Source organism: Cavia porcellus, unplaced genomic scaffold (genome assembly GCF_034190915.1).
Source record: "Cavia porcellus strain 051 isolate PalLab524CR breed Dunkin Hartley unplaced genomic scaffold, mCavPor4.1 scaffold_26, whole genome shotgun sequence".
Lineage (NCBI taxonomy): Eukaryota > Metazoa > Chordata > Mammalia > Rodentia > Caviidae > Cavia > Cavia porcellus.
The window spans coordinates 30,798,606-30,811,210 of NW_026947509.1; the positions used below are offsets into that span (position 1 = coordinate 30,798,606).

The 12,605-nt window shown below is 49.0% G+C and overlaps 1 protein-coding gene across 3 annotated transcripts in view; it reads left to right on the plus strand.

The window, feature by feature from the left end:
* Iqca1 (IQ motif containing with AAA domain 1) overlaps positions 1–12,605 on the plus strand; it is a 126,518-nt gene that overhangs the window by 110,914 nt on the left and 2,999 nt on the right. The window contains exons 17-20 of one of the 3 annotated variants that reach the window (XM_063237055.1): positions 3,031–3,117; positions 8,790–8,967; positions 10,224–10,462; positions 11,162–11,341. In XM_063237055.1, coding sequence (XP_063093125.1) covers positions 3,031–3,117; positions 8,790–8,967; positions 10,224–10,462; positions 11,162–11,326 — 669 coding nt within the window. In that variant the 3' untranslated portion in view covers positions 11,327–11,341. Of the gene's footprint in view, positions 1–3,030; positions 3,118–8,789; positions 8,968–10,223; positions 10,463–11,161; positions 11,342–12,605 lie in introns of those variants that run through there. The other 2 variants (XM_063237056.1, XM_063237057.1) reach the window with 2 other exon arrangements.

The window sequence follows — 12,605 nt, forward strand, 5'->3', positions numbered from 1 at the left end:
GGTGGCCTCAGTTTAAACTCTTTTAAAGGGACTGAGAAGAACTGAGATGTTTGCCTTTGTTACTCTAAACTGAGTTTCTCCCAAGAAGCTTAAAACCTTCTACATACAGCATCTCGCTGTGTTGTTTGCTTTAGGGCCAGGAAGTAAGGAGGTTCTGACATTAAGCTAGGGCAGCTCTTAGTGCACAGAGGCTCCTTGGAGCCCACTTCAGTGAGGGCCCTCTGGCTGCCGCGGGCATCATGGCACCATGGATGACTCTGGGGTTTTAAGCAGAGGAATCCAGGGAGGATACCCACATCTGTGAGTCAGATGGCTGGACATAGGGAACTGGCAGAAGGCAAGGACTTCAAGTCGGAGAAAGGGGAGGTCAGTTTTGGCCTATGTTGACTCCAGAAGCTTCTAGAAGGCAGGCACTACATTGGTATGTGACCCTGGGGGGGCAGGGGGTGGTGCTTCTGACACCAGTTTGGCATCATTGGCACAAGAAGCTAATGGAAGTCCCTGGAGATCTGCAGGAGAAAGAAGCAGGGAAGTGGGGACCAGGAAGGTCAAGTCATATGTGTCCCCACAAGGGCTGGGAGACCCAAGTACTGAGCTGCAGATTCCAGCCTCAGCCACCCTTGAGCACAGGACAGGCAGCTTAAACACCCCTAATGCTGGACAGCAGCCTTGTCCTCCAGGCTGCCCGGGGCTGGTCCCAGCTACAGCCATTGCAGTGCTGGGGACAGGAACACACAGGCCCTCGTGTGGGTCTTCCCACATCTGGTCCCTTGCCTACCGTGGCCCTGTGCCCACACACAGTGGTCTGCACAAGCTGTGGCCAACGCCACCCTGAGCTACCACCTCTAATGGGGACCCCAAGAGGGGCTGACGCTGCTGTGCTTAGGGGGCCCACATCTGTGCCTCTTCCTGTCCTTGTATTATATCAGGGAGCCCAGTGCCTTCACGTGATCCATGTGGATGGGCTCTGGGTGACACGCTGACATGCAAGCCTTCCTTGCACCTCCCTTGGGACCACGACCCTGATGGGAACTTGGGTTCTCCAGCCCAGAGACTCCCTGCATTCTGCACTTCCCTCACGGCCTCCGTGGGAGAATTTTAGCATATTTAAGTTGGAGATTAACTTAACAAGTTGCTTTGACATATCCAAGAGCTGCTTTTATTAAATAAAGGCTCACAGAGGAGGGAAAGAGGAGACAGGAAGAGCAGCCTTTGTCCATGGCGTTTGATAAAAGCTCCGGCAGCTGGTTGTTCTGAGATTGTGAGATTTGCTGGACAGCATTGCCTCCCCCTAGGAAACCATGCACACAGCACCCTGGAGGCAGCACGGGGCAGCACTGGCCATAACTGTTGCTTAGAGTTCTGAGAGCAGAGACCCAGCACACAGACAGGACTGATGGTCCAAACCTTAGCTTAGACGTGCTCTGATGGAATTTGGGCTGGTCTTTTCCTCTAGACATCTTTAAAGAGATAGCTATTCAGATTCCAGTGCCAAAAATAAACTCATTGTGGCCAGGCCAGCATGCAGAGCACCCCAGATTCAGCAGGCATAGGGGTGGACAGGCTGGGGCTTGGTTCCAGTGGGAGAAGCGGTTCCCCATGAAGGAAAAGAGCAGGGTGTTGAGATCAGCAGAGAGGGGCTTGGGTCTGTTTCACACCCCAGGGGCCCACGTTCTCTCTGATGCAGCGGCTCTTGATGCCCCTCTCTGTGTTCCCGGAGAGCAGAGGAGAGAACCCTGCTTGCGGCCCTGCTGGACCTGCCAGCCTGCCCCTCTGTCCTGCTTCTGCCACTTGACAACCAGGTGCCCCAGGCCACCACTTCGTATCTTCAGCTCTCTGGGTCCCCATCTATAAATGCAGTGACAACAATGGGGCACACTCCACAGGGCCAAGCTAGGGGGCAAGCTGTACCACGTGCTTGCATGAAGACCCAGGCAGGAGGTGGCACCTGGAACCTGCCAGCTCTAATGTGGCACCCTTATGCCTCACACCCAGCACACCCCACTCAGTCCCTGGCCACTGGCACTCCCTGTAGGTGTCACCCATGCTGCCTTAGGGACTGAGACTCAAACTTAGGATACAGGAATTCTTAGACTTTGTGGCTTTGGGTCTAAATGCTAAACAGCTCCCAAGGGACGCTTGGTAGAAGTGCTGTTTTCTCCCTGTATGTCCCAGGCAGCTGGGCACCAGGAGTACACTGGCCCAGTTGCTGGGATGCCCGAGGATCCAGTTCAGCCACTGTCCTTTCTGCACTGGAAGATGCATGATCTGTTTTCCAGCTCCGACTTGCTGCTTGGTACATAATGCTGGAGAAAAAATCACAGCCAGGGTGTCTCCAGCGATTTTGTCATCACTCACAGGACAACTGTCTTGGTTTAAAGTCCTATCTGCCGCCTTCATGATGGTTTAGGAAGTATATAAATAGGAGTATTCTCTGTGGCTGAAACAGCTTTTATCTGTCACAATTTTGCACAAAGCACAAATTGTGGCAAAAATACCTGAACTTTGCGCTCACTGGGTGCTTTGAAGAGATTGTTAGGTGTGTGGTAATTATTCACTTGGACCACGCTCAGGCCCGGCCCAGCTCTGTCGCAAAGCCCTGCTTGCCCTGGAGGGGCTCAGAGCCGCCTGCCTTCCCTGGGGAGCCTGGGCCACAAAAGCACAGCCGAACAAATAGCGTGGCAGGGGCCCTCGTGCTGAAACAGGTTTTCGCCTGGTAACAAACTTGAATAAACCCAGGGGTGGCAAGCAAGCTGTGATTAAAACTCACAGCCCAGCTCCCATTGATCTTCAACAGTCAGTCACCGGTTTATCTCAGGCCCGAAGGCTCACGGTTCTAGAGCAGACCGTGTATGCGACAGGCCAGGCCCAAGGTGCAGGGGTGGCCACAGGTGAAGGGAGGCAGGCATGCAGAGGGAGCCCAGTAGGCCCACCGCCCAGGCACCCTCCATGCCCCGATAGCCCTGCTGTTTATGGGAGAGGGGGCTCAGATGCCCGCTCCTCACCCAGGCTGTACCCTCTCCTTGGCAGGTGGCTCGACAGCTTCAGCCATCTGTGGTGTGGATCCAAGACACGGAGAAAACCTTCTACAAAAAAGTTCCCAACACCGAAAAACAGGTGAGGGCTTCTCCTGCCCTTCTCTCTTGGACCTCTCCTGGCTCAGAGGAGGCCTCTGTGCGAGGCACCATCGGCCACTGTTTTGAGAAACTCTTATCTTTTCAATGCAAAAAAGAGACATGGGGCTTTTAAATATCCTGCAGAGTTCTCTCTCTCTCTCTCTCTCTCTCTCTCTCTCTCTCTCTCTCTCTCTCTCTCCTTATCTGCATCTGAAAGGATTCAGGGGTCTGATGTTAGGAGGTATAATTTAGAAGAAAATGAGAGAAAATGGAGAAGAAAGCGGGGAGAAAAAAGTGTTTTGCAACCCAAACATACAATTCAGAGGGAAGAAATCACTTTGAGAACTCTGCTCCGTTACAGCGGATGACACATGTAGGAGTTATTATTAGGATTTCCTATTGTTCATAATAATAAATAGCAAAGGACCTGAAACTTACGAACAAAGAGCGTCAACAGAGCTGCTAAGGGCTGCTTTCGGGGGGGCCCAGGGAGCCCCGTTCGGATTGCTTCCTTCCTCCTTTTCTCTCCTTTCCATGCACCCTCCCCGAGCTCTCCTCCCCCACACACACCGCAAATCACCAGCAAATCTCTCACAAGTTAAAAAAAATCGCGGATACACACGATTGTTATTCCACATCAATTTGGACCAAAGCAAATAGTGGTTAACTGAATTTCTGATTAAGTTCATAAGGATTTTAATCATTTTTGATCTCCATGTATTATACATCATTTTAGCAGGTAGCGATGATTTGGATGGAGAATGAAAGCTCAATCTTTTCTTCTCCAAATGAGCCTTGATTGCTCTGTCATTTCAGAAACTCTCAGCAGAACTCATTTATTATTTCGTCTAGGAATCCAGGGCTCAGCTCCCTCTGCTGGACAAGCCCCTACATTGAGGAAGAAGAGAAAAGGTTCCCGGCAGGAAAATGACAGGGAACCAGATCCTAAGTCCAGAGAGCTATGCGGGGCTGGGCGCAACCCAAGGGTCACACATATGAAGCTCCTTGGTGGACAGGGGAAAAGGAGGGGAGGGAACCAGGTGATGACCACAGACCCCTCCCCAGGTCCCGCCCTCCCCAGCTCTTGTTCTGATATAGGGATTCCTCTCTGATCCCACAAATGCAGTCCCTCTCTGGTTTATTCCAGAGGGACCTCAAGGCCTTCAGGGGACCCAGTTTGCCCAGCTATGGGCAAATTGGACATTGACTCCGATCACTTCCACATTAGAAGACATCCCCTTCGTGCCCCATGGCTATGTGGGGGTCCCATGCATGGAACCATGGGAGTCATGCCCTGGGCACAACCCAGGCACTGGTGCCACACAAACTGAAAGGTTCCCAAGCCGAAACACCCCTAAGGCCCACGGACCTGAGCCATCCATGGGGGGAAAGCCGGGAGGGGAGCCTATATCCGGCCAGACTGCAGGACACTGAGTGCAACCTGGTTCTCACCTTACCCCCAGGACCAGTCCTCCTTGTGTGTCTCCCACCACCCCTCCAACCCCAGGTCCCCTCTGAGCCCTCATGAGGGGTGCCTTTCAGGATGTCCTCAAGCCAGAGCTGGGTTGTTCTGGAACCTTCCATCCTCTTGCCTACCTCTGGTTCCCTGTCCTCCTCCCATTGGCCCTGGAGAAGCCCTCCCACCTTGAGAATTTGGGGGCATCCATCCCCAAGCCCTGCCATCTTCACAAGCGGCTCTGCCCGCTGTGGCCCTGGACGAGCCCTGCCTTCCTTCCCCGCCTCTAGGAGAAGCTCTGCCGCAGGCCGGGCTGCTGTGTGGCCGGTCTGTCTGCCCTTAAGTCTGAGCAGAAGGCAATAAAGGGCCCGGCAGAGCCACCTGCGCCTGCATTTTCTGCATCATTGCTTCTCTAGCAGGAGCCTTCCCGACATGGCAGTGGAGCCTCTGCACAGGAATCGGGCCTTCCTGGTACAGGTGGTTTTATGGCATTAAATGCAGGAAAGCAAACAGAAAGTGCTGTGTGGATGCTGGGCACTCATTGGAAACTGCCCATAGTAATACAGTTGCAAGGGGCTGGCAGGCCTGGCAGTAGGGCGGTGGATAGAGAGGCTGCCAGGAGATTGAGGGGACATTCCTGGCATGACGGATGAGCGTGCAGCAGGAACAGCTCTAAACTGAAAATAACGGTGGCCAAGCACAGGGGAGCTGCTAGCTAAGTGGGTACACCTCCTGCTTCCATCCCCTGCCAATGGACTGCACCTCCCCAATAGCAAGGATGTCACTCTGGATGCAGCCCAGGATCAACATTTGTCATCCAAATAGACTGGTTAATTTTAAGTGGCCCTGAAATGCACCCAGGATATGCATGGAGCAATATCATCTTCTGCCTCAGCAAAGGGTAGAGATCACACCATCACCATGGCAACTGGATTGCAGGGGGACAGGCTCAGACTGTGTAGGTGTGTGTACCCCCGTGGAGTCTCAGTCCAGCCTCTCCGGGGCCCTCAGATCAGTTCTTCCAACAGTCCTTGTGCACCCTGCATGTCCCAGTTCACCCCCACCAAGTTTCTTAAAAGACCTCTCTATTACCACCATCATCTCGAACCATATGTCAGCTTACTGCCCTCACCATGCCACAGAAACTGTTCTCAGCAAGTGCTTCAGCACAAGAGAGGCGTGAGACTCCTCTGAAAACTGCGAAGGCATCATGGGACGTCTTAGAGAAGACCTAAATATATAAGAAGACATTTCATGGCCATGGGTTGCAGATAACTTAACATTGCTCAGACGACAATCTTCCCAGACTGATCCAGGGATTCAGTGCAGTTCTCATAAAAATTCCAACTGGCTTATTTGCAGAAATTAATACACTGATCTTAAAAGGCATATGGAAAGTTAAAGGAGCCAGCCAAAATAATCTTTAAAAAAAAGTTGGGAAAGTCACTTCCCATATTAGTATGACATTGTAGCATAAACCTGGCATAAGGGGAGACAGATCGATGGAACAGAACTGAGGCCTAGAAACAAGCCTTACACTGACAGGCAGTGGACTTTTGACAGAGGTGTAAGACAGCTTGGTGCAGAAATAATCTTTCCAGCAAATGGTGCTTGGACAGCTGGACAGCCAACAGCAAAAGAGGAAAGCTGGAGCCCTACCTCTTGTCATATGCAAACATCAACCCCTAATAAATCAAAGGCCTGCAAGTAAGAGCTAAAATTTTAAAAACTCTTAGAAGAAAACGCAGACATAAATCTTTATGACTTTGGATCAGGCAATGGTTTCTTAGATATGCTTAGATGTGATGCCAAAAGCACAAGCAATAAAAGAAATTTTAAACTGCACTTCATCAAAATGGAAAATGTTTTGCTACAAAGGAGACCATCAAGGAAATGAAAAGGAAGCAGAGTCGGTACCCAAAAGGCCCAACTCAGCAGAGCCGGTGCACGCTGATGGGAAAGGATCCCACAAAATCACCCAGGTGAAGTGATTCTGAGCTCTGTGCTCAGAAGAAGCTAAAGCAAAAGTCCTTGATTTCAGGCCTAATAAAGTAAGGGACCCTTCCGTCACTGGTTGCCACTACTGCCCTTTCCCCAGCCTCATTCATCTCCTGCCTCTCTGGCCTCTGGTCTCTCTGATCTTCCCAGAACTGACCAAGCACATCGCTACTTCCAGTCTTGGCATTCACCCTCCTCTCTGCCCGGAACTCTCTCCCCAGCCTGCATGGCTGTCAGCTCCCGTGGTCACAACTCTGGACAGGTGTCATCTCAGAGCGCATCCCTTCCGCTGGCCTCCTGTGCTCCATCCAGCCCCTCCTTCCCAGCACTTCCCCTTTACCCTCCTGTATTCTTCCTCATCCCCTTCTTCCCTAACATACTAACCAGCCCTTTGTCTACTGGTTTACTTTTTTGCCCCCTTGGTGAAATGTCAAATCCATAAGGGGGTCAGTGTCAGAGCCTTCCCTCCAACCTTTTGTTTTGAATTTCCATACCATTTTAAAATCCCTGGATTTGTATCCAGTGATGGGTCTGCAGGGGGTTGCAACTGTATCTATGTCTAAAATTGAACAGAACTATGAGCTTTCTGGGGAAAACAAGAAGGACTGTTGTAATCCCCCTGAGAGAGCACATATGCATAGCTGGGCACCCCATGAAACTTTTTAAAGTAAATCACCATTGTTATCCCCACTTTACAGATAAGGAGACTGAGACCCAGTCAGAGTTACTAAGTGGCAGCACCTGGATTCAGAACCTAGCAGCTTAAGCACTGCGTGCAAGGGGTGTGGGTGGGGCTCCCAGGCCGAGGCCCTGCAGGGTAACCTGGGAAGAGACAGAGCTTTATGCTTGGATTTTGGCCTGGCCCCAAACATCTCCAAAGGCTGCTCAAAGCATAGTACAGGACTCTGAGGAAAAGGAAGATGGGATGGTGTGGGATGTAGTCTGGGTGCAGGAGTTTGCCTCAGAAAGGGTGAGTCATTGAAGACAACAGAAGTAAAGGATGAAGACACAGAGCTTGGGGAGAATCGGTTATTCGGCAGGCATTGATTGAGCACCAGCTGTATACCAGAGGCCTGGACCGGTACTGAGCTGGTCCCTTGAATCCCTTACATCTGAGTCTCCTCCTTTCTCTGCCCTGTGCTTAGCAGGGCCTGAGGGTAGCCCTGGACAGGGACGGCAGGTCCACAAGGCTCTGTCACACTCCCAAGCTAAAGAAGATTAACACAGAGAAAGGAAACAGAGACAGCATACAGGAGGGAGAAAATATTTACACACCCTAGACTGTGCCTAGGACATAAGGAGTGCCTACAACTCCACCGTAAGGACAGACACCCCAGGGTTTTTTTTAGTGGCCCAGAATCTAAGTAGACATTTTTCCAAAGAATACACACAAGTGAGCAATGAGCCCAGGGAAAGACACAGAGTGTCCTTCGCCATTGGACAAATCGGAGCGAAGGCGGCCAGGGCTGTAGCTGGGGTGTCTCCGTGCCACCCCATCTCCTGCCTCCTCTTGCTTCCTCCTCTCCTGTCTGCACCAGTGCAACTTAATTTACAGTCACCGCATTGCCCGTGGCAATATGCCCTGCTCTGTCATGCCCTGCTCTGTCTCCTACCTCTGGAAGCCGTGTTTGCCCTCCCTGGCACACATCTGACCTCTCTTCTCCCTCCTGAGTGCTGGGATTAAGCTGAAATCATAGAGGTTCAAAGTCCTCCCAAACTGCCAGAGGGCCGGGTTCCAGCATCTTCTGGGACCCAACGTCTCTCTGACATGAGATCCAGGACTGCAGGTCTTTGCACCATCAGCAGGGCAAATCCTGATCACCTCTCCCAAGTGACTCCAGGGAAACATCGCTGCAGGCTCCTTGTAATGCCCCACACGTCTCCGTCTCTTCCTCGTGGGGGTCAGTGCTGTCCTCATCTGAGAGGCAGGTGCCCCCCCCCAGTCAGTCAGGGGCTTCCTTCCTTCCCATGACCCAAATCTGAATTCCAGAGATTCAGGAAAGGAAGCGCTAACAATTAAAATCACCCAGACTAGGAAATGCACCCCAGGGCCGGCCCTGGGACACACTGGAAGGAATTGTGTTTATCGGAACTTTGAAATCACCTCAACAAACATGCACCAGCACCTATTCTGTGGCAAGGAGTCTGTTTTCTTGAGCTCTCCATCCATTCTTTGTTCTGTGTGTGGGCTGATGGTTCCCCTTTCCTCTTTCTCCCAGAATGACCCAAAACGCCTGAAAAAGCAGCTTCCCAAAATCCTGAAACTCCTGCAGCCAGACGACAGGATTCTGATCGTGGGGACAACGCAGCGTCCTTTTGATGCCGAACTCCAATCTTTTTGCAAAGTTTACCAAAAAATCATTTTGGTTCCCAGACCAGACTATGCTTCCAGATATGGCAAGTATCCTAAGCTCTTTCCCACACAGGATGCAGATGCGAGTCAGCAGGGTGTGAGTGCAGGGGTGCAGGGCCAGGAGAATCCTGAGAGCCAGGCTACCTCAGGCTGTGCCCACCTGGTCCCCAAAAGACCAGAGGGCCCTAAATATAAATCACTGGGGCCCAGGAGCAAAGCATCCTGTCTGGATCTGCAGACAGACTTCTTTCCAGCCAAGACAAGGCAACTGGGAGAGACCATCGCTTTTGGCCCTGAAGATTACAAAAGCCCTTGTGGCTGCTGAGTTTTCGTTGGACAGGTACACGAGGCCCACTTATCTCATCCCCTGAGTGATGCTGGCTTCCTCGGAGAACACCACTGCTTTGCACAAAGTTAATTTTTTCAGCCTTAATCGGGTTCCATGTTGACTTCTTTCACAGAAACATTAAAGACAACCTAGGCTTATTTTTTCAAACTGTTTAAATAAAATCAGAATCCATGTCTTTTTCAACACTTTTTGGGGGCATTCTTGAGATCAAACCCAGGGCCTTTGCACTGCATGACGCTATATCCCGACACTTTGTTTATTCAGTCTTCTAAAGAGCCTTGATGGAGTTCTCTGACTGTCATCTTATTTTCACTGTTGTGCAGGATTCATTCTGTATCTAAAGTTATCAGCAGGAACGATTTTTGTAATTCATTTTCACAACCTTCCTGTGTTCAGATTGAATCACTTAATGTGGATTCACTAAAAGTCATTGGGGGAGGAGATAAAGGATCCAATTGTCTGATGAAATCCAACGTACGATAATAAACAAAGCCTGGCAGTGGTCCATGAAAATTAGGATCAGCTTTCTAATTCTAGTTATAAAAATAATTGGAGAAAAAATAATATAAGAAATGAACATAATAACTAAAAACAGTTACACTCTTTTCTAAATTCTCTCAGAGATGTCATTCATATGTACTATATATAAATTTCCAACTTTAAAATTTTCTAAATATTAGAATTCTACTGGAGTCATTTTTCTTGTCCTATCACAAGGGCATGTGGATCTGTAGACCTCAGGATCACCGTTCTGTGTATCACATGGTAGCAATTCCCCAGAGGACTCTGATTTAGTTGGTCACCTTTCTGTCCTCTGAATGACAAGAAAGTTCTCAGTAGACCCCACTTGCATCCCTTTCCTGAGCTGGGGCAGGGCTCCAGGCTAATGTTGCTTGCTCCGCGATAACTCTTAGCAAACCTGTGTCTTTTCTGCCATGTTGGATGCAACAGTTCTCTGGAAACAGATCATCCAGCGCAGAGGAGGGGTCCTTACGAAAGCCTTGAACATCAGCTGCCTGGCCAAGGTCACTGATGGCTTCACCCAAGGACACATAGTGGAAGTGATCAAAAATGTGCTCACAGAGAGGCGGATTCGTCAGCAAGTGCGTAAACCTCTCACCGCGGGGGAGTTCATCACAGCCATCACCAGCATGAGCCCGGTGTACAAAGAGGAGGAAGACTGCTTTAAGGTACCCGGATGAGACACTTGTCATACACACGCCATGGCTTCCCTAGGTTTCTTGGGTTTGAACACTGCCACACTGAAATTAGAAACTTGACATCTTTAGATTACAAAATCTTTTGAAGGCTGGGGGTTGGCTCAGTAATAGAGCACCTGCTTAGTGTGCAAGCGGTCCTGGCCTCTGTCCCCTACATGAAAACCAAAAAAATCTCTTGAGCCTTAGCAGTAAAGCATGTTTTCCAAATTTTAGGAAAATCATAACCTATGGTCTTATAAATGTCAAAACCATTACCTCTGCCTCCCTCTCCCTCCCGTAATTGGCGTAAGGAGGGAAAACATTCCTTAAAGAGTCCATTTCAAGCTCATGCTATTTTAGCACAGATTTCACACTACACTTCACTTTCCAGTACTTGCAGTAGGAAACTACAAGAGAACTCAGCAAAATCTGATTTTTCAATTTTTAAACATCTCTTGACGTGTTCACAGAACTTTTTCATCTTGGAGGAAATGTTGAGATCTCTCTCCCAGCTGACTCTCCCAGCGCAGCATTGCTGAGCGTTCCATACTTCATCCCCTCCCGCAGCTGGCACCAGGCACAATAAGGGTACAGCCCAGTCCCTGATGCCCACAGTGGGCACTGCTCAAACTCTACTTGGCTCTCCTTCAAATCCAAATGAAACCAGTGTCATTGCTTTCTGCACCTAAGGTGGATTCCTTAACTGCGACAGAAAGGGAAGGAGATTATATCCATACAATCGAAGGTCACTGCCACCTGTCACACTCACCAAAAGGAGAAGTGAAATTCTCATCAGAGCCTCTCATTGCTGGGACGCTGGTTAAGACGGGGACATTTTCCCAGGAACATGAATGAGGTGGGAGAACTATAGTGAATGTTTAAATTTTTTATTACAGTAAAAGACACAGTGCCACAGGTGCCCCTAAGGATATTTTCTCTCACTTCTAACACATTTACCCCTTTACCTGCCACTTTCTGAATCATCTCCGAATGCCCTCTTTACTGTACTGTCAGTGAATGAGGTGGACACACCACCGTGCTTCTGTGGGCCCGCCTCTCCTTCAGACGCTACTCAGCAGCAGCGTTCACTATATCTTTAATCACATCTCATAGACCCTCAGAAAAGAGGACTCCCAGAGCTGCTTCAGAAAGCAGTCAGAACAATGAGACAAGTGTATCGGAAGCATAGGGGAACATTTTGAGGGGATTTATGGCAATATTACTTTTACTGTAATAATTTTTAAAATTTAAATATTCATTGTATATTTTGATCCACCTCATATCATCTTTTTACCAATAAAAATATTTCTTTCTTTCCTGATTTCCCCCAATGCTTCCTCAGAAAGTGGAAAATAGTCACAATGACAATCTCAGCAGTAATAGTGTAACATAAGAGTTGATGAGCTCTCTCTGTAATACTTTCTTTGACTACTTTAAGCTTCAAGAGACACACAGCATCTGTCTCAACAGATCAGCTTGTAGCATGCTACCAAAGCATCCTTACACATTATGCAAGCCGGTGGGCGTGGCTAGGTTCCAATAAAACTTTATTTGCAATAACAGAAAATGGATCCTCTTGGACCCATCTGCATATTTTGCTACCCTAGCTTGAGGGAAACTGAAAGAAAAAATCAACTCTAGGTGTTTGCCAGGCATTTGAACTAATGTTCTGTTACCTTAACTGTTTAATTAATATTCTGCTGAATTTAACTGTTTAAATTTTGTTCCTGTTAATACTTAGCCTCTTCAAGCTTTGCCTCATATTCTTCTGAAATTCTCTTATTTTTTTTCACCTTTTTAAAATCTGATTTTCCTCCTTTACTTTGAAAAGCTGGGCTAAGGGAGTTAGGCTAAAGCTGGGTTTGTAACTTTTCAAAGCAACTATCGTTAGGTGTTTTCCATCCATGGCTGTGTTTGAAGGGGACTGTCCCATTCAGGAGAGGGAGAAATCACTATCTTCTCACCTGAGATGAAGAGGCAATCAGTGAGTGCTAGATACCGTTTATGACTGAATTATAAGTGGTATCTAGCATTTACTAGCTGCTTATGGTGTGTCGGGCACTGTATTAACCCATGTAGACCTATTTGGCAAGCTAGGATCCTGAGCCACATAGGGTGGTGTGTCAGGCAAAAT